Here is a 24,797-nt window from a genome sequence, read left to right on the forward strand (position 1 = left end):
GTTCACCGCCCCAACCGTTCGTGTATTTTTAGATTTCCACCAGGGGAAGAATCTCATTTGCAAAGTGGCCCTAAACTCCTCAGCAATCCCAGTTGCACAGCATCATTCTCAAGCTAAAAGCATAGCCCCCAGCCAAGTCCGCCAGGATTAGAGGATGTGGCTCTCACCAGGAGATTGGCAACCATTGTTTCCTCAGACAAAGGACTGTGCATTTTTGACTCATTATATTTGTGGAAATGTCAATTTGTGGAAATTCACAAAGTTCTATTGGGACGGTTTTTCTGGAATGAAACCAATCTAAACAAGTAAGGGCCGTATCCCAACTTTTACTCAGAGTTTCCCCACTGAAATTCATTGGCTGTGTTCTTTAATTTCAATGGGTCTACTCTGAGTAGGACTGGCATCAAATGCCACCCTTAAGTCACTAACTTTTACATTTCATGTTTCTAAAAGCCTTATTCAAATGTTCATGAAGGGAGTAAATGCACTCCGAGGGGTGTGCTGAATCCATCAGACTGTCTACCCAATGCATGCATGCAATACATAAAGGTAAAGGTACCCCTGACAGTTAAGTCCAGTTGCGAACGACTCTGGGGTTGCGGTGCTCATCTCGCTTTACAGGCCGAGGGAGACGGTGTTTGTCCGCTTCCACAGACAGTTTTTCCAGGTCATGTGGCCAGCAAGACTAAGCCGCTTCTGGCAAAGCCAGAGCAGTGCACGGAAACGCCATTTACCTTCCCACCGGAGTGTTACCTAGTTATCTACTAGGTTGGCAGGAGCTGGGCCCGAATAATGGGAGCTCACCCCGTCACAGAGCCTCGAACCGCCAACCTTCTGATCAGCAAGTCCAAGCAGTGCAGTGGTTTAAACCACAGCGCCACCCGCGTCCCTCATGCAATACATAATGCCTCCTTGTTTTACGCTCTTCATGGTCAAATGATCCCTACCATATTAGCTGACTGATGCTTAGTCCAATGAAAAAGTAGGCAACTGTGGGATAGGGATAGCAAGGATAATCTGGTATACTTTCATACACGTGGAAAGTACATTCAAAATGGCAGCCCCTGACCCAGGCAAAGCAGTGTCCCCATCCCAGTCTCCCCCTCCTTACTGTGTGCCACCTTCCATCATGGTACTTTTCTTTGCTCCTGACTCTCAGTTTCCTTCCGCTGATATCTGCCAAGAGCACAAAGCGGCCGCTGGAGACAAAGAGGGAGAAGAAGGAGCCCACAGATTCATTGGCCATGTAAAAGAGGAGGCCATTGGATGAGTTCAGTCTGACCTCCATGGAGAAGTGAAACCTGCAGAAAGAGAAGGGTTGGATGCCATTAATGAGCACATTCTGCCCGCAGCTGCTGCCTCGCCTTCTCAACTCTCATTTCAGGAAGTGTCCTCTGGGGATCCATACGGTTTCTTTATGACACTCTGGAGAAGGAGGCAACTCTTAAGAACACCTGCCTTCAGTAAGCTCCAGGTCATTCCAATGATTTCTTAACAAGAAAAGGGGATTTGTTGCCATCTTGGCTGCAGTCTTTGCAAAGTGTTAATAGCTTTTCAGGTTGTAAGATCACTTGCGACCAGAAATACACACACACACACATGCCTTCTCATGTTTTAGTATCTCACAGAACCCACTGCAGCCCGACACAAAAGTGGTTTTGAGTCAGGGGATCCTAATCCAGAGTCCATGCGATGACAGGATCCATAAAGCCAGACACATTTCTCAGGTGTTTCAGTTTTCTGTTTTTATGTTGGAATGTAGGGTAAAAAGGTAAAGGGACCCCTGACCATTAGGTCCAGTCGTGACCGACTCTGGGGTTGCGGCCCTTATCTCGCTTTATTGGCTGAGGGAGCTGGCATACAGCTTCCAGGTCATGTGGCCAGCATGACTAAACCGCTTCTGGTGAACCAGAGCAGTGCAGGGAAACGCCGTTTACCTTCCCGCCGGAGCGGTACCTATTTATCTACTTGCACTTTGACGTGCTTTCGAACTGCTAGGTTGGCAGGAGCAGGGACCGAGCAACGGGAGCTCACCCCATTGTGGGGATTCGAACCGCAGACCTTCTGATCAGCAAGTCCTAGGCTCTGTGGTTTAACCCACAGCGCCACCCGCGTCCCTAAAAGTAGGGTAGCACTTCTCAAATAGGAAGGGAACAGAAAGACTGCTTGCTTTCCCCCCCTTACCTTTGGTGGAATGTTGCTGGAATGTCGTCAAATTCCAAGCGGCTCCCTGGGGACGCACCAAACTGGAAGGCATTCTTAAAGGCTTGGGGGTGTTTGGGTAAATGGCAACTCATATCTCTCAGCATAGTCTTGCTTGGCACCTGCGGGGAAATAATTCAGAAATCATTCTCCATAAAGAAAACCACCTTAGCTTCAATGGGCTGAAAAGCAAGAAGACATGAGGCTTGCTCCTTAAGACTCTCACCTGGCTTCAAAACTCAAGGAGAAAATTAATCCTAATCTTACAAGTAGCAGGTGACATGAATGGCTACGATGCACAATACTGCCCCCCCCCCTAAAAAATGGGTGGCATTGCAGAGGAGACAAAGTTAAATGCAGAGCTTTTTATTCAGCTGGAACTCGCCGGAACTCAGTTCCGGCACCTCTCAGGTGAGCACCATTGCCATTTTCTTTTTCTACAAAAATAGCTCACTTAGTGCATTCAAAAGGATGCATACAGGCATAAGGTGTTTGAGGCAAGCATGTTTGTGTGTGTGCAAGCAGTGGTAGAGGTAAAGGTAAAGGGACCCCTGACCATTAAGTCCAGTCATGACCGCCTCTGGGGTTGCGGCGCTCATCTCGCTCTATGGGCCGAGGGAGCCGGCGTACAGCTTCCGGGTCATGTGGCCAGCATGACTAAGCCGCTTCTGGCGAACCAGAGCAGTGCACGGAAACGCTGTTTACCTTGCCGCCGGAGCGGTACCTATTTATCTACTTGCACTCTGACGTGCTTTCGAACTGCTAGGTTGGCAGGAGCAGGGACCGAGCAACGGGAGCTCACCCTGTCACGGGGATTCGAACAGTCGACCTTCTGATCGGCAAGTCCTAGGCTCTGTGGTTTAACCCACACGCCACCCGCGTCCCAGTGATAGAGGTAGCACACGCAATTATGCCCACACATGAACTTTTGAATGCATTGGCGGGTGCTTATACTGTAAGCTGTTTCTGAAATTCTTGTAGGTGTTTCACTAAGTTCGGTGCTGCTCTCTTGAATCCCTCACCCTGAGCCAAGGGTTGTCCAGGGGCTCTCATGTGTGAACTCAGTGCATGCTTGCCAGAGAGGGGAGGGCAGCTGGAAAGAAGCTATCTTCCCAAGCAACACATTCCCAAGCAACACATTCCCGTATTGACTTCTTCTGTGGGTAGAACGGATGCACTTTTGTGAAACCAAAATAAGGGAAATCCATACACAGGAGTCATTGCTTGCACAATGAGCCTAACAGGCAGTGGGGAAGAAGAAGAGAGTTTAGATTTGATATCCTGCTTTATCACTACCAGAAGGAGTCTCAAAGGGGCTAACATTCTCCTTTCCCTTCCTCCCCCACAACAAACACTCTGTGAGGTGAGTGGGGCTGAGAGATTTCAGAGAAGCGTGACTGGCCCAAGGTCACCCAGCAGCTGCATGTGGAGGAGCAGGGAAGCGAACCTGGTTCACCAGATTACGAGACTACCGCTCTTAACCACTGCACCACTGGACATTTCCCTGTGTGCTTCTAAATATTTCAGAACAAAATGCAGCACAGGCTGCAGCCTGGACCTCTTGTCCCTGTCCCTATAGTTAACAGCTACTGCATCTGTAGATAAAGCCAAACGGAACGGAAAAGGCAGCTACAAAGATTTCCGTCACCTTCGGTTTCCACTTGCCCTTCTTCTCCGATGCCCTCATCTGCTGGGGCTGCCGATCCCTGGGGCAGTTCATGGTCACGTTGACGTTCTTGGTGCTCTGCTGCAGGTCCACGACCATCTGTGGGTCTGACTTCCTATTGCAGAAAGGGAAAGGAGCTCAGCAGCTGTTCAGCCAGGACCACAGCCAGATGGCAAGAAGCTGGCAGAGGCGCCTTTCTGACTATATTAGCCCATCCCGGAAGCAAAGCAACTCTCAGATCCTCGTTGATTAATTGTCCTTGTCATGTATGGACAACAACCAAATCCCACTTATTTCATTAACCCACAATATTGTATCCGCCTGCAGCTGATCTTCAAGAAGGACACTGTAGACTGCGCCTGCTCTGTTCCTGCCTGGCATCATCTTAGGTCTGCATCTTCGTTCTCATTCCAGACTCTTCCTGAACCCCAAATGTTATATTTAATTTTACTTTTGACAACAGCAACACAACCTGTGTAGAGGATCCAGGATCTGTGTATTTGCACAGTTAGGCCACATGAGGGAGAACAAGGCTCATGTCTTGGAGCAAGGAGTTTTATCCCATCAGAGCCGTGTGTGTGTGTGTGTTGCACTGCTGCCAATTCCCACATGATGAAGTGCAGCAATTCCTAAGCAGGTGCATGCTAAAGTATGGAACCTTCAATGTGGATGAATGGTGAAATCAGCAGGCAACACCCAAGTACAGCTGTGGCATCAGTCCTCATCTGAAGAATTGTAACCAACAAGAAAACCCAACTTGTCATGGCTATTTAGTCCAAACAACTATCAATATTGTTGCTTTCAAAGAAGGTGATGCTTTATTCCAGCTTCCAGCTGAAATTCAAAGCCCTCAAGATGTGTGAATTCAAAATGGAATGATTGCACTGAAAATTGATTATAGAGTCAGTAGTGTAACACAGAGGTGCACTTTAGGATGCCTGGATAGCAACGCTAAGCAAATCCTTGGACTAGCCAGCTATGGTTGGATGCTACTGGTGGCACTGCAAAGTGAACAAGAGGGCAGGCATTTGCCATTAATGAAGTTAATTAAGTTCTGCAATGCGGCGGAACTCCCTGACTCCTTTGGCGTTCTTCCACAGGTTGGTGTGCAACAGGGGAATCTTAGATAAGTGCACAGAGGAAGCAAACTTTGGCTTACGCTTGATGTAAACTTGCTATACTCATTAACAGCAGACATATTTATCCCTCAGGGTCTGAGGTAGAATAAATAATTTTTTTTAATTGTCCAGTAGCACCTTAGAGACCAACTAAGTTGATCTCTAAGGTGCTACTGGACATTTTTAATTTTTTTATTTATTTTGACTGCATTTATTTTATTATTTATTTTGACACGGCTACCTACCTGGATCTGAGAGGGGAAAGAGTTCTAGAGGTGCGCTGATGCATAGCTATGCACCTCATTTATTTGCCAGCTGCCAACAAGAACGTGCATTTCGTCATTCATTAGTTCTGGGGAGGCAAAAGCCCCCTTTCCAACTGGCACTGTCCCACTGGTAACCTAATAAACAGCTGTTTGCTCTTCTAAGAACAGCTTCCTGCACCTCGGTTTCAAACAGAACTTCATTGGCACTTGAACCCAAATATGATGTGGACTTTGGATACCCTGTCTCAATTGGCTCATGGCCGTCACCTTTCCTCCCTACGATTACGCAATCAAACTGTGGTGGGGAACTTGCATTGTCATATCTTCTGGTTGCTGAATCTTTTGTCTTTATATAGTCTCAATCTATTGCTTTTGCCCAAAGTAACCCTCCCCAGCCCACTTAGGTAACAGAGAATTTTAATTGTTTCCAAGAGACCACATTACAGTGGTACCTTGGGTTACATACGCTTCAGGTTACAGACTCCGCTAACCCAGAGATAGTGCTTCAGGTTAAGAACTTTGCTTCAGGATGAGAACAGAAATTGTGCTCCGGCGGCGCAGCAGCAGCAGGAGGCCCCCATTAGCTAAAGTGGTGCTTCAGGTTAAGAACAGTTTCAGGTTAAGAACGGACCTCCAGAAAGAATTAAGTACTTAACCCGAGGTACCACTGTATTCATTCTTTGCAGGCAGTTTCTTCACTCAGACTGCTCTTTTCAATCTTCGCAGGGATTTAATGAGGGCAGATTAATTAGTTCCTGGCCATGCCTCTCTCACCTTGTTCCCTAGCCTCTTTCCCACGTTTGCTGTTTCCTTCAGGTTATCCAGAAGCCTCGAGAGAATGCAAACCCACATTTTCTCCCTTGACGGCCATGGGTGCAGATGCGTTCCCATCCTTGCCACCGTGCTTCCTGCCCAACCCTTTATTGCAAGATGTCAGTGCAGTCGGTGGAGCCCCACTTCCCACACCATGACTGCTAATTACTCCTCCTGGGGAACCACTCTTCCTGTGTATGAGAGGAACACAAGACTCACCTCCTGACAAAGACGTTCCCAATGCACCCTGTGAGGTTGCCGATTTCGCCAGCTTCAGGCATGCCTCCTAGCTGAAAGACGGCCAGCTCATCTTGCCGCTTCTGCCTCCTGTGGCGATCAAGCCCTGGTTGGGTTCCCTGAAGCTGATCGTCAACGTAAAGCCGGACTCTGGAATGGAAACACAATTTGTTTCAAGGAGACATGATTCATTTGTGCCAGTCCCTCCTCCCCTGTGCTGGGGAAGGCGGGTGGGATGCCGTGAACCAACATGCAGTAGAAAAGGGTGGCTCTGAAAGGTATACCCTGCGGAGTCACTGTAGATAGCGACATAGTGGCTTGTGTCATCTGCATATGCGTTCTTGGTGGTGAGCTCTGTAGAGAGGACGTTAACGGCCACTCTGCCATTCTGCAAGGAAACCTGGCAGGTACCCTCCTAGAAAGACAAAGAGGAGAATAACTTGTGTGCATCACAGACCCTCAGCAAACTCATGAGCAATTTCACCAAATCAAGGGTAAAATGAAGTTCCAGGTGCAGCAACGTGCTTTCCGTTCAAGAGCATACAGAACACAAAGGGCAGAAATTACTGTATTTTTCGCTCTATAAGATGCACCTAGTTTTTAGAGGAGGAAAACAAGAAAAAAAGTATTCTGAATGAAACATTGGATGTATTATTGTGGTTCATGCTATTGCCACAGACATGTGATCTGATGCTGAATTTGGGGTTACCCAATGCAAAAATCCTGAGTATCCATGTGGATCCATTCTTTGTAACCACATTTTTGAGTATCCATGTGGATCCATTCTTTGTAACCACATTTTTGCACCATTGCAGGCCCAGGAAACAGTGGATGCGTGATTTTGTGTGTGCAGGCTGTAGTCATGGACATGCTATGTGATCTGATGGTGAATTTGGGGTGACCCAATGTAAAAATCCTGAGGATCCATGGGCTTTTACCTCCCCCCTCCCATATCTCTCTTCCGATCCCACCGATCAGCTGTTTCCTTTCAACTCCCTTCCCTCTTGTTTGCCTTAGTGTAGTGTCTTTTCCTTAGCTGAAGTAGTTTTTTGCTCCTCCTTTTCTTCTAATTTCTCCCCTTATTGCTTTAATCTTCCTGTTTCCGCCCTTTGCAAGTTTGCTGTCTTTACCTCCCCCCTCCCAGGCAGCCTCCTTTATCTCTAGCGTCCCTTATCTCTCTCCCCGATCGGCAAACGATCAGCAGCTTTGTTTCAACACCCACTTCCCTCTTTCCAAAAAAAAGCATGACCTGCTTTTTGCCCCTGGGCAATTCGGCTTCAGGGACCACGCATTCGCTCTATAAGATGCACAGACATTTCCCCTTACTTTTTAGGAAGAAAAAAATGTGTCTTATGGAGTGAAAAATACGGTAACACTTTTCTCACAACAGACAAAGCCTGAAGAAGATCCAGCCAGAGCTTTGAGATGGGGAACTGAGTAAGAAATAGAAAGTGTTCCTCCCTTGGGAATACAGGTGGCAGTCAAGCTTTCAGAGGTCACCCGTTGTGCCAAGAAGACACAAATTGTGGAGCATCTAACAAAGGGAAAGAATAGGGTGTGCATCTTCCATGACACTTAAGTGTTCTCTTAACACCTGGTTCTCAGTGGGAGGAAGGAAGTGCTAGGAACCATTCGTGCCCATCAGCCACTTAGGAGAGTTGATGGGTGCTATAGTGGAACATTGGCCAAGAGGAAGGGCATACCTCTGTCGCATGGTGGAACATCAAGCCACGGCTTTGGGTGGTGCGGAAGCTGAAACCAGTGTAGAAATCTTGCAAAGAGGGCACATCCTGCAGCGACATCGTCAAGAAGCCGTGGCCGTGAAGTTTAACTGAGCGAGCCACCTGCAAAGGGGACAGAGTGATTGCAAAACCGATAGAACCCATGCAGCAATGAGACTTGCCCCTGAGTAGACATACATCTGGGGAAGTCCCTTCCAATGTATCTGACAGAAGCACTTTTCCATTTGCAGCCCTGTTTGTGAGCTTCCCAGGGACATAGGGCTGAGCACGGCTGAATGTCTGATTTATTTATTTCCATGTCTGAATTGCTTCCCACCCCAAAACGATAAGCAATAAAAAAACCACATATGTAAAAACAATTTTGAATCTCAGGCAGGTGTGAACCTCCACTTAAAATGGTGCGATTCTTTTGGTCTAGCGCAGCAAACAGGCCCAACACGTCCTACTCACCAGGAGGTCTGAGGTACAGCCGTAACTCACTCCCGTGGTGTTCATACGTTTTAAGTCAACGTATTTTCCAAGAGCCTTCAATCCTTTCATGCAGCCTCGGATGGATCCGCCTTTGGGGAATATTTTCTTCAGGCTGAAAGAAACACGTCATACTGAAAAAGTGGGGTGGGGAGGGAAGCGGTTTTGGCTCTTTAAGAGCTTGTATGGGATTCCATACAAGATGTCTGATGGCAGAGAGAGTTAAAGGAGGCGGAGGAGGCAGCAAAGAAAGCTGCTGAACCCAAGAATTGTAAGCAACCAAGTCTGACTTAGAACAGACCCACTGAAATCAATGGACCCAATTTAGTTCTGTCCCTCAGTTTCAATGTGTCTACTGTTAGCATGGCAAGTGCACAACCCAAGCTCCTCTTTACCCAAATCTCACAGCTGCGGAGCTGGAGAAAACTGCAATATCAGATGCTGAACCCCAAAACAGGGTCTGTGGTTTTTTGTTTAAGCTGATATAAAACTGTATCCCTGCCTCCCATAAGCACTTTGTAAATCCAAACGGCCTATGAGGGATTGTAAAACGTGGTCTGACCCAGAGGCCTCTGCAATGCTGTACACGAAGACATCATTTCTGATCAGGGCTACCAGGTTGTTTTTTTGGGGGGCGGGGGAGAAACACCCACGATTCAGCATCAGTACATTTGTGCTGAGCATGAAAGTGTGGCCCTCGTAAGGAAACACGATGACAAATACAGAAGAGAGGAAACCTAAGCCTACCCTGGGTGCTGAATAATAATAATAATAATAATAATAATAATAATAATAATAATAATAATAATGTGTATACCCCAGCCACTCTGGGCGGCTTCCAACAAAACATTAAAATACAGTAATGCATCAAACATTAAAAGCTTCCCTAAACAGGGCTGCCTTCAGATGTCTTCTAAAAGTCTGGTAGTAGTTGTTCTCTTTGACATCTAGTGGGAGGGAGTTCCACAGGGAGGGCGCCACCACCGAGAAGGCCCTCTGCCTGGTTCCCTGTAACTTGGCTTCTCTCAGTGAAGGAACCGCCAGAAGGCCCTCAGAGCTGGACCTTAGTATCTGGGTAAAACGATGGGGGTGGAGATGCTCCTTCAGATATACTGAATGACTCAAGAGCCTTACCTTTCGGGCAGAATGGAGGTGGGCGCACCACCCAGGAAGTAGGAAGTGGCACTCTGCAACTTGTTCTCCTGCTCCACATTGAAGACGGTAGACTGCTCCAGGCGCACCAGAACGCGATCCTTAGAACCCATTTTGTGGAGGAATATTTGGATCTGGAATCGGACAAAAACAAACAAACCCCAAACCAAACAAGCATGGATAATGTCCGCTGGAACTAGGGGCCACTTGTCCCCAAAGAAATTAGAAGGCAAGCATCACGGTGACCTAAGGCAAGATTTCTGTGGCACAATGATTGATTGGAGCCTGACCCCCGTGTCAAACAGGTAACATCCCTACGCAGAGATCTGCACTAGCCATTGATTTGTGAACTGGACAGGTTCAAAATGACAGTAAACAAAGCCCTTAAGAGCTTGGGGCCAGTTTACCAGAAGGAATGCCTCCCCTCCGTGGTAATAATAATAATAATAATAATAATAATAATAATTTATTATTTACTGTATTTTTTGCTCTTTAAGACTCACTTTTTCCCTCCTAAAAAGTAAGGGGAAATGTTTGTGTGTCTTATGGGGTGAATGCAGGCTGTGCAGCTATCCCAGAAGCCAGAACAGCAAGAGGGATCGCTGCTTTCACTTGCTGTTCTGGCTTCTGAGATTCAGAATATTTTTTTTCTTGTTTTCCTCCTCCAAAAACCAGGTGCGTCTTGTGGTCTGGTGCGTCTTATAGAGCGAAAAATATGGTGTACGCCGCCCATCTGGCTGGGCTTCCCCAGCCACTCTGGGTGGCTTCCAACAAAATATTAAAATACAGTAATGCATCAAACATTAAAAGCTTCCCTAAGCACTCACTTGGCTGCTTAGATCTGCAGGACCGGCTGCTGCAAGTGACACACAATGCTCCTTCTGCTTTTGTATTAAGTGGATCCTTTGGTGTGGCTAAACCCATCTCTGGAACTTGCTGCCCCATTTATTTCAGGCAGGTGCCTTTACTGTACTGTTTTCGTCACCAGCTAAAAGCCTTTTTGCTTCATCTAGCCTACCAAGAAACGGGACGCGGGTGGCACTGTGGGTAAAACCTCAGCGCCTAGGACTTGCAGATTGTCAGGTCGGCGGTTCGAATCCCCGCGGCGGGGTGCGCTCCTGTTGCTCGGTCCCAGCGCCTGCCAACCTAGCAGTTCGAAAGCACCCCCGGGTGCAAGTAGATAAATAGGGACCACTTACTAGCGGGAAGGTAAACGGCGTTTCCGTGTGCTGCGCTGGCTCGCCAGATGCAGCTTGTCACGCTGGCCACGTGACCCGGAAGTGTCCTCGGACAGCGCTGGCCCCCGGCCTCTTAAGCGAGATGGGCGCGCAACCCCAGAGTCGGACACGAGTGGCCCGTACGGGCAGGGGTACCTTTACCTTTACTTTAGCCTACTAAGCCATGTTATTTTAACAGTTTAACTAAAAGTATGGGTTGTGGGTGGTTCTTTTCTTCTTCTTTCTTAACCTGATTAACTTATATTTTAAATTTTCATGTTGTTCATTTTTAGTGTAACATTTTAGATTTTTTCAGTAAACTGCTCATGTACCTTTTTTTTGTTCTAATAAGCAATACAGAAGTTGAAACATTGTCCTCAAGCAAGTTTCCTGAGCCAAGAGGATGAACCAGCACCGAACATTCCCCTCCATTATATTCCCAAAGGCATCCTCCAGTGAACTCTAGCCAACAAGGTGCCCGGTCAAGAATTAGAATAGTTTTGAAGACCAGGCTCTTGGTGGCTGGTGGGAATATCGCACAATCATTCTACGATGACGCAAATAAGTGACTGTGTGGAAAATGCAAAAAGCCCAGTCCCTAAACCGCGAAGGCAGTGAGGGAGCTGGTGCTTTATGGTGTGGCTTTCTGCACCCTGCCATGGGACCCTCTGGGAAAGGGCATGTGAGACCCTCCCCTAGCCCAATCCAAGTAGGGAGGTCTCTTCCCGCCTTACCACTTTATCCGTATTGCTGCTGGCTACCAGTGCAGCAGGTTCCTTGGAGGCCTGGGCCACCTTAAGGCCTCCGTCAAAGTCATAGTAGAGCACCAGCTTCCCTTCTTGAACAGCCAAGCAGATCAGCTGCCTCTGTGGAGGAAAAGCGAGAAGAACCTTTCAGTCTATCGATCCTGAATGTTGCCTTCCCCTTGCACGTGGTCAGTGTTCTCGCCCTGGAAAGAGGAGGCGGTCTCCAGGTCGTTGGAAGAGGGAAATAAAACTTTTAAAAAGCAAGGAAAGAACAACAAGATCCAAGCACGGTGTACCCCTGGGGCAAGGTTTCCCAAACTTGGGTCTCCAGCTGTTTTTGGACTACAACTCCCATCATCCTTAGCTAGGTTAAGGATGGTGGGAATTGTAGTCCAAAAACACAGCTGGGGACCAAGTGTGGGTAACTCTGTCCTAAGGTTTCAGCTGCAGTTTCACCCTCAGGAAGGTCCAGGTAAATTAACCATGACACTAAGTAAGCTATAGAACAAAACCCCATCTAAACTGGGGACTCGGCTATGGCGTAATGATATCAAGAGGTGACCAGTGCAGAGAGGATGCCCATTTTGCTCCCTGATGCTTCCTCTGAGCTGGGTCACGTGCAATTATTTCTCCCCCCCCCCAATATCCACTTCCCCCTCCACTTACAACTAACACCACTCACAACCCAAACAGGACTTTCAGCTGGGGAGCCCCAGCCTCACAGTATGGTCGACAATTCAAAGCAACGCTTGCCTGAAATTTCAGGAAGAAAAGGATCCCGTTGTGCGACACCAGCCGCATCTCTTGTTCAAAGCGCTTGAAGGAGCCACTCTGGCCCTCAAACGTGATCTCTGCATAACCGGTGCCGTCGAAATAGGAGCCGTCGGTCAGCCAGGGGTCCCCTGTCGATTTAGACCTAAAAGAATGGAGAAGTAAAAAAGCTGGCAAGAAGAATGCCCAGTCTTTTCTTTTAATTAACATATTTATTTATACTTATTCATAGATCTACAAGAATGCACACCCTTTTTATCATATACTAAGATAATAGGGACGCAGGTGGCACTGTGGGTTAAACCACAGAGCCTAGGCCTTGCCGATCAGAAGGTTTGAAAACCCATGATGGGGTGAGCTCTCGTTGCTCGGTCCCTGCTCCGCCAACTTAGCAGTTCGAAAGCACGTCAAAGTGCAAGTCCGGCGGGAAGGTAAACAGTGTTTCCGTGCGCTGCTCTGGTTCGCCAAAAGTGGCTTAGTCATGCTGGCCACATGACCCAGAAGCTGTACGCCGGCTCCCTCAGCCAATAAAGCGAGATGAGCGCGGCAACCCCGGAGTCGGTCACGACTGGACCTAATGGTCAGGGGTCCCTTTACCTTAAGGTAAGACAGCTACTTAGTCTAAAGAAGAACAAAGAAAGAAGACAAGAAATGGAGAAAGGGAGAGAAAAGGGGAAAGAGAGGGAAACTACAGAAAGAAATAAAAATAAAAATAAAAGGACTTCCAGCTTTCTCTCCTGCAGCTACATATAATATTCATTCCTTAAAATCCAACCATTCTGTCTTCCATAAATCTGTATTGTTTTCAATCTTCAAATCCTGATATTGCAAGTTATTGTCTCTTTCACACAAAAAGTCCCCAAGTCCATGGAAAAATCTATGCAAGTGGGCTCTAGAAACACAGAAGTCACGCTACTACTTTTTTTCTTTTTTTAAAAAGTAATTCTAAGCCTCAAAAATGGGGAAACAAGTTTTTGAAAGGAAAGACTGTAGTTTTTGCTTTCAGGAGTGTCTCATACTGTGGAGAGGTAAAGACCTGGAAATCAGCAGAAAGTTGCGGATTGCTAGAGCCTGGCAGCTCTTTGCAAGAGCTGGCAAGCTGCGATTACGCTGAAGACCCCTCTGAGTAAGAATAAATAAAACGCCAGGGCACGACATATAAGCAGCACAGTTCAAGAAAGCACAGGTTCCGTATGAAACAATCAAATAGTCTAAGATCTCTGTGGGATCATGAAAATCTCAGACTTCCAAAAACTTATTTTTAAAAGTAAGTTTTCAGGCCGTAGGAGCTGAGGGTGCGTAGATAGATTCTGCTACAGGCTTTTTACTTGCTTGTGTACTTGAAAGGTGCAGCCGAAGCGTTGTGCCTGAGTTCAGCAAACTGCTGGCATCTCTCAAGCAAATGAAGCGACGTATCTTTAGGCTTTGTGGAAAGCGCAGGAGGTCTGAGTGGAGCATCCCTGCCTCTGCTCCCTCTGTGCCTAAAGCCTGTGAAACGTCTTCTGCAAACCCCACCTCATTCCTCCCCTCGCACTGCCCCAGCAAGCCACCGTCAAAGCAGAGAGGAGCTAGGTTTGACGTCGCTTGCTGTGGGCTCAGCTCACCTTGTGCACGGCCTCTGGGCGGCAGTGTCCAAGTGGAAGGTGCGCTGGAAGTTGTACAGGCTGACGACTTCTTCGTTGAGAGAATCCATCTCTATGCAGCCTTTGTAGTTAGGGTAGCGCAGGGGTGCTGGAGGCTGTGAGGAAGAGAGGAAGCGTCCAGGTTCATAGCTGGGATGGGCACAACTCTTCTGTTTCAATTTGGTGGGCTAGGCCAGCGGCCCCACCCAACCCCCTCTAGTACCCTGGGTATTCCAGTTGCTCCTTGGCTGCCTCCATCTCTACATGGACTCACTTTCCGTTTAAGATGCCTAAACCCTTTGCGATTCTGCAGTCCCAGCCTCCTCTTCCCACCCATAGGACTGTCTGCTGCACCGGGCTTCCTGTCTGCATTTTTGCTAATGAACCTACAAAATCTGAACTTCATCCCAGGAGTAGATCCATCAGTAAGCATGCTGACTGGCCAGGCTTCTGCTACCAGTTACAATCAATGATGAGGTTGCTTGGGGGTTATTATTACTTATATCCCACTGTGATAGGAACTTTGAGGTTTTAGATATATGGTAACGTTCATAAGTGTACCAACCAAGCACGTACATAGATCAGCAGAGGAAGACCGACCTGGAACCATTTTGATTCCTAAACTGAGCAAATGCTTTCTCTGCAAGGTCAAAGTGGGAAATCTCCCCATTGTCTCTTTCCTCACAAATCCTGTCTTAAGGGCACATTTAAGATATGAATAGAGTGTGAGCCTGTGACCTGGCCCAGGAACTAAGTATTTATCATTACAAAAGACTAGCCAGGATCCCCAGGAAATACAATAAAGTAACCTGCCAGACAGGAGATAAACAACATTCAAAATTTCTGTTTTAGACCGCTTTTTTTGTGATGTAGGTATGATGTATCTGAGGGGTGGTCTTGATCTACAGGGTGGCAATTTCAAAAGTCTTTATAAGGCCTTGCGCGCCATTTTTCTGGGTTCCTCCTCCTCTCCTGCAGGTGAGGGGAGCACCCTGTTGCAACAGATCAATAAAGATCAAGCTTACTAGCAGCTTTGCTTCTCAATATTCTCTGGTTGGCCTCTGTTATCTTCTACCGATAGGGAACCTATGTAAGGACTCTATATGGGCTCTTGGATACCCCATAAGGGAAAAGGGCAATTTTTGTTTACAACACCACCTTCCCTTCCAAAGGAGCACAGCACGGCAAACATGTCAGCCATAGAGTTGCAGAATTGGGAGGGACACCGAGAGTCATCTAGCCTAACCCTCTCCAGTACAGGAATCTGTGAGGATACCCAGAGCTTACAGGGTTAACAGCTCAAGGGAAATGACGTCCTGTCACTGGAGGTGTGTTCGCATCTTTGTTATGCGAACGTTTTTACTTTCTGTTTTGGCTGCGACAGGAGAAGCATTATGTCTTCTCTCTCTCCTGGCTGAATTGTTTGTTTTGCTGCTGTACAACAAAGCTTCGTAGAGTAGAAGCTGTTGTACGAGTGTTTTACTGCATGGTTGAGATTCCTTCCACACAGGCACACCGCTTCGCGAGATACTCTGCTGAAGCCGGGAGAAGCAGGTTGGCACAGTGGAAGCAGGCGGGACACCACAACAGTCCCGCTGTTCGCAGCCTTGACGGACTCTCAATGGAACAGAATCACAACTAAAGAATCCCTGGCAGGTGGCCATTCAACACCTGTTTAAAACCCCCAAACAAAGGAGGTCTTAAAACATTTTTTAAAGCATTATACAAACAGTTAAAAGCATTCTCTCAGGCAGTGCTTTCAGGCTGCTTGAAACACTATCTTACAGCCATCGTATGCAACCCCTCAAGATTTATTAATAACACGTGCCAAGCGGACTGTGTTATTAGCTGAAATATGAATTTATCCGGGAAGCAAGCCATACATTGTAGGGGGGAGTCTTTGCATCATTTAATCATTCTGTGCTGGAAATTTCATGCTTTCTATCAGGAAAACATTAACTTTCCTATAAAAGGCAACAGAGTGTTCCCTGTGGAGTGTTGCACACATTTAAAACAGGTGTTTTGAAATACACCTGGCTATGTGCTTAGTATTGCTCAATGAAGGTCCCTGCTGAAAATGCCATGTGCAACAGTAAAGGCTTGCCTGACCCAAACCACAAATGGCTGCTACTGGTGTTGGTGATCTGGTGTTACAATAACAGCAGAAAGAGCATCACCACTCCATGCCCCCCTCCACTACTAGCCTGGCCAGCCCATCTCACCGTGAAACTGGAGGGGTAGCCGCCCACGTACAAGACCACATTTTGGGGCTTGAAGTTGAACAGTCCCTGCTCTCCTTTGGCAACGCTGTCTCCTTTTGTCTCGTGCAACGTTTGCTTCTCCACCGTCACAGACATGTGCCCGTACTGCAAAATCCTGCAAAGAAGGATGGAAGGAGATAGGCTGAACAATGCAAAGAGCAGAGGCTAAATAAAACAGGCACAAAGGACACTTGCCAGGCCTCCCAGGGGAACAGCTCTGAATCCTAAACGTCAGAGCAATTTCTTTTATTTCCCAAACAGAAATGATTGGCCCAAGTCTTCTTACCCAACAAGCAATATCCCACATTCTAAACAACAAAATACTGTATTAGAATGTTCTCTCTTTCTCTCTCCCACACATTCTTTTCTCCCACCTCCTCCCTTCCATACCTGTTGATGCTGACTGCTGCAAATTGCTCTCCAATTTCTTCGTCAACAGATAAATGTGTTGGTTCCTCATCCCCCAGTCTGTAGACCCACTGCACCTTGCGGTCTTTCAGGATGACGCCCATGTAGTCACCAGTGCCCTGGATATGAACAGTACAAGCACAAGTCACCAGGAATGCTTGACATCTCCTTGCCAAGGCCATCCCTCGGACAACACTCTTGGGGTTGGTTAGCCAGCTTTGGATGTACAAACTCAAGAGTTTGCACAGCTTGCTGCCCACCTTAATCATGTCAACATACTTGGTATCTTATACCCGATGTGGCTCTGTGCCCCCAAAATGGCCTTTTATCTGCATGCAGCACAGACACACCGTTATCAAGCAGTGACATCAGCATGCAAAGATGTTGTGCAATTGCTCTCCGCACCACCAATGCCATGCTTCTCATATTCTCTCTCACAGAAGCAAATGCACTTACATTCCTGTGCCCCAGGTACAACACAAAGCGCCCCGGGTCATCTCCATTTTGACGCCTCTGCCTCGGTTTGGGCTCTGGGTTCTGGATGTAGAATTTGAGGGAAGTGTAGGCAGCCAAATCCTGAAGGTTGCTGGGAGTCCGGATCTGCACACCTGAAGTTCCATTGAACTTCACTGGGACTTTGATCTAGAAGCCAAGAAATCAAACCAACAGAGGCTGACATTGTCTCCGAGGAAGGGATCCAAAAGGCAGAATCTGTTGCACTTGAAATATTCAGCTAAGCTCCACTCAGAGGAGACCGACTGAAATTAACGAACGTGATGACCCAGTGAGGCCCATTCAGGCCCAAACGTAAGGTCTACTATGGATGAACCAAGCTGGAACCTCCCCTTGTGGGTTTCTGGAACAAGGTAGGTAAAGGTAAAGGGACCCCTGACCATTAGGTCCAGTCATGACCGACTCTGGGGTTGCGGCGCTCATCTCGCTTTATTGGCCAAGGGAGCCGGCGTACAGCTTACAGGTCATGTGGCCAGCATGACTAAGCTGCTTCTGGCAAACCAGAGCAGCGCACGGAAACGCTGTTTACCTTCCTGCCGGAGCGGTACCTATTTATCTACTTGCACTTTGAGGTGCTTTCGTACTGGTAGGTTGGCAGGAGCAGGGACCGAGCAACGGGAGCTCAACCTGTCGCGGGGATTTGAACCGCCGACCTTCGGATCGGCAAGTCCTAGGCTCTGTGGTTTAACCCACAGCGCCACCCGCGTCCTCTACAAGGTAGAGGTCTGCTTTTGAGCCCTGGAGTAGAAGCAAAGAGACTTATCGGCTGTCTCTCTGACTCTCTGTGTCTGTACCTTACTGACGGCATTCCGGGCCAGCGAGATCAGCTGGCGCACCCGCAGGATGTTGTCTGAAACGGTTGCGTTGTGGCTCCTTCTGTTCTCCAGACTGCTCAGCTTTCCCAGGAGCAACGGGAGGGTGCTCTCAAGGCTTGAGACTGGAAGGCAGGAAAGAAAAAGAACTCAACGGGACAGCATGAGCTAGAGAACAGGCACAGGACTGATGGTGAGAGTAGAAAGGGAGTTCAAAGAAGGAGTAGACACATTTCTGGGAAGCAGGATATCGACACCTGAAAAGCAGGACCAACATAAGAACAGCCTGCTGGATCGGGACAGCAGCAGCTGCCTCACCTCAAAAAAGGGACTGTAGTTTGCAAGCTTGCTGAGCTCCTGCTGAACTACCACTCTCAGCTTAATAGTAATAGTAATATTAATAGTAATTTATTATTTGTACCCCAACCATCTGGCTGGGTTTCCCCAGCCACTTTTGGTGGTTTCCAACAAAGATTAAAAATAGATAAAAATGTCACACATTAAAACTTTCCCTGTACAGGGCTGCCTTCAGATGTCTTCTAAATGTCAAGTAGTTGTTTATCTTTTTGACATCTGATGGGAGGGCGTTCCACAGGGCGGGTGCCACTACCGAGAAGGCCCTCTGCCTGGTTCCCTGTAACTTGGCTTCTCGCAGTGAGGGAACTGCCAGAAGGCCCTCGGAGCTGGACCTCAGTGTCCGAGCTGAACACTGGGGGTGGAGCTGCTCCTTCAGGAATACTGGGTCGAGGCAGTTTAGGGCTTTAAAGGTGAACACCAACACTTTGAATTGAATTAAATTTGAATTGTGAACCTGACCTGCACATGCTTGTCTTATGCTTATAATTCAGGAGCTGAAGTAGAAAGTTATATCTCTGGAATTTTGACTGTCCAAACTGTCTTAAGCTCAGTGATAGCTGCTCTCTGGAACAATGATCTTATAAGGAACCATACCAGACTGTAAAAAGCAGACGCAACCTCACACAACACTGCAACCCCTTTTGCAAGCTCTCTTACTGCCATTTTTATTCCGGTCCTCTCTTAAACAAGATCACCATTGAACTGTCAAGTCATTGCCACAGAGGCAACTGCAGAAAAAATACTGATTTCATTCCTGGCTATAGACTCATATTAATTATGTGTTCTGACAATCTGACTGCCTGTCCCAGTAGTCACCGACATATAATAAAGCAGGGCATAAGAGAAGCTGAAATTATTTACTGACTGGGAGAAAGAATATAGCAGGTGGTTAATTACCTAAATGGCCAATGTCGAAAGGCCAGAAGGCAAAAAAGAGAACAATTTATTATATTTTTTTCACTTTAGTACTCTGCCGGAAAAAGAATTAATGGCATAAGACACACACAATTACAAATCAAGTACAAACAGTGGAACGGACAATGTGAAAAAAGTGTACAGTAGGTAAGAAACAAAATGAGTCTATTTGGCCTGTCACACTGGACATTGGACAGAAAAGCAAATAACAATAGTTAGAAATTTGTTCAGTTTGCTTTTCAATGGATTCAAATCATTTTGATCGTCTTCAAACCAGTCTCCACCTCACCCCCCAAAAAGTACAGATATATTAAACAGATATATATTTAGACTGTTATGTACCTGTGGTCCTGGCATCTCGGACAGCTTGATTTAAATCGTTGCTTTTAAGGTCCCCATATTGTTCCTTCCATTCATCAAGATTCTTCTTCATATCACTCAGTCTACCTTCCATCCTAGCCACTGTTTCACTAGCCTCCGCAGCAGCATCTTTTGCACTCTGGATGGCCTCTGAGGTGCCATCTTGCAAAGGAAAGAAGGTAAGTTGTAACCAAAGACAAGAGAAGGGAAGTTTTTAATGCTGAAATTCTTAATGTTTAATGTATGTGTTCTACAGTGGTACCTCGGGTTAAGTACTTAATTCGTTCCAGAGGTCCGTACTTAACCTGAAACTGTTCTTAACCTGAAGCACCACTTTAGCTAATGGGGCCTCCTGCTGCTGCCGCGCTGCCGGAGCACGATTTCTGTTCTCATCCTGAAGCAAAGTTCTTAACCTGAAGCACTATTTCTGGGTTAGTGGAGTTTATAACCTGAAGCGTATGTAACCTGAAGCGTATGTAACCCGAGGTACCACTGTATATGTAAATAAACTATTTTAATAAGGGGGAAAAATGAAGTTTTTAATGTTTAGGGAAGTTTTTGATTTATTCTGTTTTTAATGTTCTGTTGAAAGCCACCCAGAGTGGTTGGGGAAACCCAGCCAGATGGGTGGGGTAGAAATAATAAATAATAAATTCTTAATTATTACAGAAGATAAGCCACAAACATCTGCACCAGCGCAGATTCATTTTAGCTTAAGAAAAGCAAATATATGAGTTGGCAAGCGTCGCGTGGAAGAAGCCCACAGACTATTTCTGTGCCACACTAATGATAATAATAAATTCTGTTTCATTTAAACCTTTTGGTTGGGGTGGGGAATCATCAGACAGACGCCGGATTTGGTTAATTTTGTAATTTCAGTGTTGTATCATAAGGATATAAAGCAAAGGGCCTTGAATCAAGCACTGCTTGGCTTTGGGTGGTGGAACCTGGAACATGCATGCTCTAAAGTGACATGGATTTGCTAACATGTGCAGAACAATTAGTGCTAACAGCAGAAGAGGCTGCAGTGGGTTAGAGCGCCCAGAATGTTAAGAGGAGACTTCACAGGGGCGTTTATGAAGGGACTGAAACCTGGACAAACCTTGGACCGTGTCCAGAGTGCTCTTCACCGACTGCAGCTGTTTCAGAAGTTGCTCCTTCTTTGTTTGCATGCCAGCCAATCTGTCCTTGGCTGCCTGTAGTGCTCCCTTGATGTCTTGGATGAAAATAAACAAAGTTGCAGGGTTACAGATCTACAAATCAGGGTTGCTGAAATGAGGTGTCTCTACTCAGTTGTGCTGTGGAAAAGGCCTGGTACAAATGAAACTTTGGGTCATGGACTTTTAAGTATAGGAACACAGGAAGCTGCCTTTTGCCTATTCAGACCATCAGTCCATATAGCTCAATACTGGCAACACTGATTGGCAACAGCAGTCCAGGGTTTCAGACAAGAGGACAATAACTTCAATTTGTTATTGGTCAGTAAAGGGTCTGCTGATTTTTCTCTTACCTCCACTGAGCCTCCTCTGCTCCCTCTTCACAGCTTCTCCTAAGGCAGTACTGTTTTTCTTCATCTCTTTTGACACGGCCCCAAGATCATCTAAGATGACACTCTGCAAGCACAGAAGACAACTGTTCACACCTTGCCTGCCAAGTAACCCACAGAACATCTGGAACCCTTGCCTCACCTCTAACTTCCATTGGACTTCCCCTCATGGAACCTGGTCCATTTCCTCCCTGGTCCATGTCCCCACTATACCATGAGTCCCTAAGAGGTAAAGGTAAAGGACCCCTGGACAGTTAAGTCCAGTCAAAGGCAACTCTGGGGTTGAGGCGCTCATCTCACTTTCAGGCCGAGGGACAGCTTTCTGGGTCATGTGGCCAGCATGACTAAGCCGCTTCTGGCACAACGGAACACCATGATGGAAACCAGAGTGCATGGAAAGGTCGTTTTTCTTAAGTTGTGGGCGAACATATCAGACGACACACCGATTCTTCAAACAGCTCTTGTTTATTCACAGGCTAGAACAGAACTGAACTGAAGGGTTCAGCCAGCCTGCTTATATAGAGCTCCACTACAGCACAACTGTAACACTTTCTGTAACTATCCAATCACTGAACGTCACTTTCAATCCCTTATTTGCATACGTGGACCTGAGTGAAAACTATCTACAGTATCCCCCTGCTGGCCCAGGGTGACAACTTCAGTACATGACAGTTTACCTTCCTTATTTATCTACTTGCACCGGCGTGCTTTCGAACTGCTAGGTTGGCAGGAGCTGGGACAGAGCAACGGGAGCTCACCCTGTCGTAGGGATTCGAACTGCTGACCTTCTGAGCGGCAAGCGCAAGAGGCTCAGCGGTTTAGACCAGAGCGCCACCCACGTCCCACACAAGTCTCTAACCTCTTCACATGTTTGCAAAAAGGACAGAATCCCTGTCACTGAGTGGCTGGTAGTTCTGCTAACTAAACCGAATCGAGCATTTCAAGCCCAATTCAATGTATTTATTGGTTAATGCAACTGCATGATTTCCTTGCATGACCTGTCTTTCCAGGCTAGGGCCAAGTGTATACGCAAAGCTCAGAAGAGTGCATAAACAGGCAGGAGCATGCTGGCTGCCAACAGCCCTCCCCTGGCAAGAGATGTCAATTTGCCAGGTTCTTTCTCCCTTTGCCCGCCAACAAGCTCTGCAAACACAGCCATCTGTCTGCAATGCATCTGGGGAAAGGGAGCAAATCACATGAAAAGGAGCCAGTCCTCCTTGCCAGTCACAGCTGCTGCACGAGGGAGCCTGGCACAGTCTTGGTTAAGCAGGTAAGCACAGAGCAGATGAGTGAAGGTGCCCTGTGTTCTCAGACACCAGTGTCCTTGCAGGTGCGCAAGCTGCAGCCAAGATTTCTTGTGTCTGCTGGGGGGTGGGGAATAAGAGACTCATACCATCAAAGCTTCGCCGGCAGCATTATAAGCTTCATTGGCCGCTCGCTCCGCATTCCCCACTGCCTCAATGATGCTGGCGTAGGCTTTGGAGGCATTGACCGCCCGCTGGATGAATCCATCCTGGTTCGTGCCATGGATGATGCTGTTTTTGGAGGACAAATATGTAAATGGGAGGATGTCTGCCATTAGCCCCGCAGCTGAAGCCCACCTGCTGCATCAAGGCTGAGTGGTTCAAAGGCACTGTGGCCCGGAGTCCTTTCTACAGCCCTGGCCAGAGAACAGGTTAGCATCTTCAAATGTGGCAGGATGGAACTTCCTGAACGCCATTTCCATTCTCTTAGCACTGCTGTGCCTTTAGAGCAGGGCTGAGGAACCCTACGACCCTCCAAACATTGTTGGACTTCAACTCACACCAGCCTTAGCTAACATGGTCGGTGATCAGGGATGAAGGGAGCTACCCTTCAGATGTGGCTGGACTACAACAGATGTCCCAACCTTGCTTTGCAGAACTAACAGGCTGGCTGCTAGATATGGGAGGCCCTGAAACTTCTCATTCTTCCTTTACATTCAGTATTATGAAAGAGAGGGAGAACGAAGGGCTACAGAAAACGCAGGACGCCAGTAGTTTTGATATCAACCACGTTGGGAATTGCAAAATATAACCTGGACATGCAGGATCAGGTAGCCGCTACAGAACTGGGAACATCTCTGGATAGCTCAGTTGGTTAGAGCACGCTGCTGATAACTGCAAAGTTGCAGGTTTGATCCCCATATGGGACAGTTGCATATTTCTGCATCGCAGGGGCTTGCACTTGATGATCCTCAGAGTCCCTTCCAACTCTACAATTCTATGACCTTAGGACTCTGTTTATAGAATCATAGAGTTGGAAGAGACCACAAGGGCCATCGAGTCCAACCCCCTGCCAAGCAGGAAACACCATCAGAGCACTCCTGACATATGGTTGTCAAGCTTCTGCTTAAAGACCTCTAAAGAAGGAGACTCCACCACACTCCTTGGCAGCAAATTCCACTGTCGAACAGCTCTTACTGTCAGGAAGTTCTTCCTAATGTTTAGGTGGAATCTTCTTTCCTGCAGTTTGGATCCATTGCTCCGTGTCCGCTTCTCTGGAGCAGCAGAAAACAACCTTTCTCCCTCCTCTATGTGACATCCTTTTATATATTTGAACATGGCTATCATATCACCCCTTAACCTCCTCTTCTCCAGGCTAAACATGCCCAGCTCCCTTAGCCGTTCCTTATAAGGCATCGTTTCCAGGCCTTTGACCATTTTGGTTGCCCTCCTCTGGACACGTTCCAGTTTGTCAGTGTCCTTCTTGAACTGTGGCGCCCAGAACTGGACACAGTACTCCAGGTGAGGTCTGACCAGAGCAGAATACAGTGGCAGTATTACTTCCCTTGATCTAGATGCTATACTCCTATTGATGCAGCCCAGAATTGCATTGGCTTTTTTAGCTGCCGCGTCACACTCTTGGCTCATGTCAAGTTTGTGGTCAACCAAGACTGCTAGATCCTTTTCACATGTACTGCTCTCAAGCCATGTACTGCTTTCAAGCCAGGATTTTTAACAAATCCTCAACTTTGCAAAGAAAACACTGAAGTGCTGAGATTATTTCCTTTAAACCCAGATAGAAAATAGAAACCCAGATAGAAAATAACTCATCACATGGTGAAGAATGAAGAGATTTAAGGGCCTCCTATATAAACTACCAAGTTACGGGGCAGGTAGAGATGCGGCCACAATGGAACCAACCTTAAATTGTGCTCCTGCTTGTTCCTTGGGCAAGGAAGGCTGCTGTCAGTGCTGATCAGCTGATTGGCACTGGCAGTAAGCCCTGGATGGATTGGCTGTGCTCCAGGGAGCTCCCAGCTGGGGACTTTGTAGTCCAGCCAATCCCTGCACAGAGCAAGCTTGCTGTATGTACCAATCAGCTAATCGGCACTTACAGCAAAGGCTGCTGCGATTGGGTCTTGCTGCTAGTGCAAATCCAGAATGTTCCTTCTGCAGGCACCCACAGAGGAAGAAAATCAGTAAGTGACTAACAGGTGGGCAGCCCCTGTCAAAATGGCCCGTTGGCCAGATCCTTTCCCTACTCCTGATGTAAAGGTAGAAAGAACACCTCTTCTTTTGAAAAATGAACACATATCAAGCTCAACTGTTGCCACACGGGTAATCAGGCATAGTAGCACTTTT

General features: G+C 47.2%; 1 protein-coding gene across 3 annotated transcripts in view; it reads right to left on the minus strand.

The window, feature by feature from the left end:
* The window catches only part of LAMA5 (laminin subunit alpha 5), a 207,160-nt gene that overhangs the window by 8,437 nt on the left and 173,926 nt on the right, over positions 1–24,797 (minus strand). For 2 of the 3 annotated variants that reach the window (XM_053394450.1, XM_053394447.1), the window contains exons 56-74: positions 22,586–22,727; positions 21,157–21,259; positions 20,749–20,862; positions 19,629–19,808; positions 17,997–18,139; positions 17,146–17,331; positions 16,672–16,808; positions 16,243–16,396; positions 14,003–14,136; positions 12,381–12,543; positions 11,616–11,747; positions 9,647–9,798; positions 8,495–8,627; positions 8,006–8,146; positions 6,587–6,717; positions 6,285–6,452; positions 3,851–3,983; positions 2,185–2,324; positions 1,112–1,301 (exon numbers count right to left, since the gene is read on the minus strand). In XM_053394450.1, the coding sequence (XP_053250425.1) occupies positions 1,112–1,301; positions 2,185–2,324; positions 3,851–3,983; positions 6,285–6,452; positions 6,587–6,717; positions 8,006–8,146; positions 8,495–8,627; positions 9,647–9,798; positions 11,616–11,747; positions 12,381–12,543; positions 14,003–14,136; positions 16,243–16,396; positions 16,672–16,808; positions 17,146–17,331; positions 17,997–18,139; positions 19,629–19,808; positions 20,749–20,862; positions 21,157–21,259; positions 22,586–22,727 (2,776 nt within the window). Of the gene's footprint in view, positions 1–1,111; positions 1,302–2,184; positions 2,325–3,850; positions 3,984–6,284; positions 6,453–6,586; positions 6,718–8,005; positions 8,147–8,494; positions 8,628–9,646; positions 9,799–11,615; positions 11,748–12,374; positions 12,544–14,002; positions 14,137–16,242; positions 16,397–16,671; positions 16,809–17,145; positions 17,332–17,996; positions 18,140–19,628; positions 19,809–20,748; positions 20,863–21,156; positions 21,260–22,585; positions 22,728–24,797 lie in introns of all 3 variants that reach the window. The other variant, XM_053394448.1, reaches the window with a different exon arrangement.

This window comes from Podarcis raffonei, chromosome 6, assembly GCF_027172205.1.
Source record: "Podarcis raffonei isolate rPodRaf1 chromosome 6, rPodRaf1.pri, whole genome shotgun sequence".
Lineage (NCBI taxonomy): Eukaryota > Metazoa > Chordata > Lepidosauria > Squamata > Lacertidae > Podarcis > Podarcis raffonei.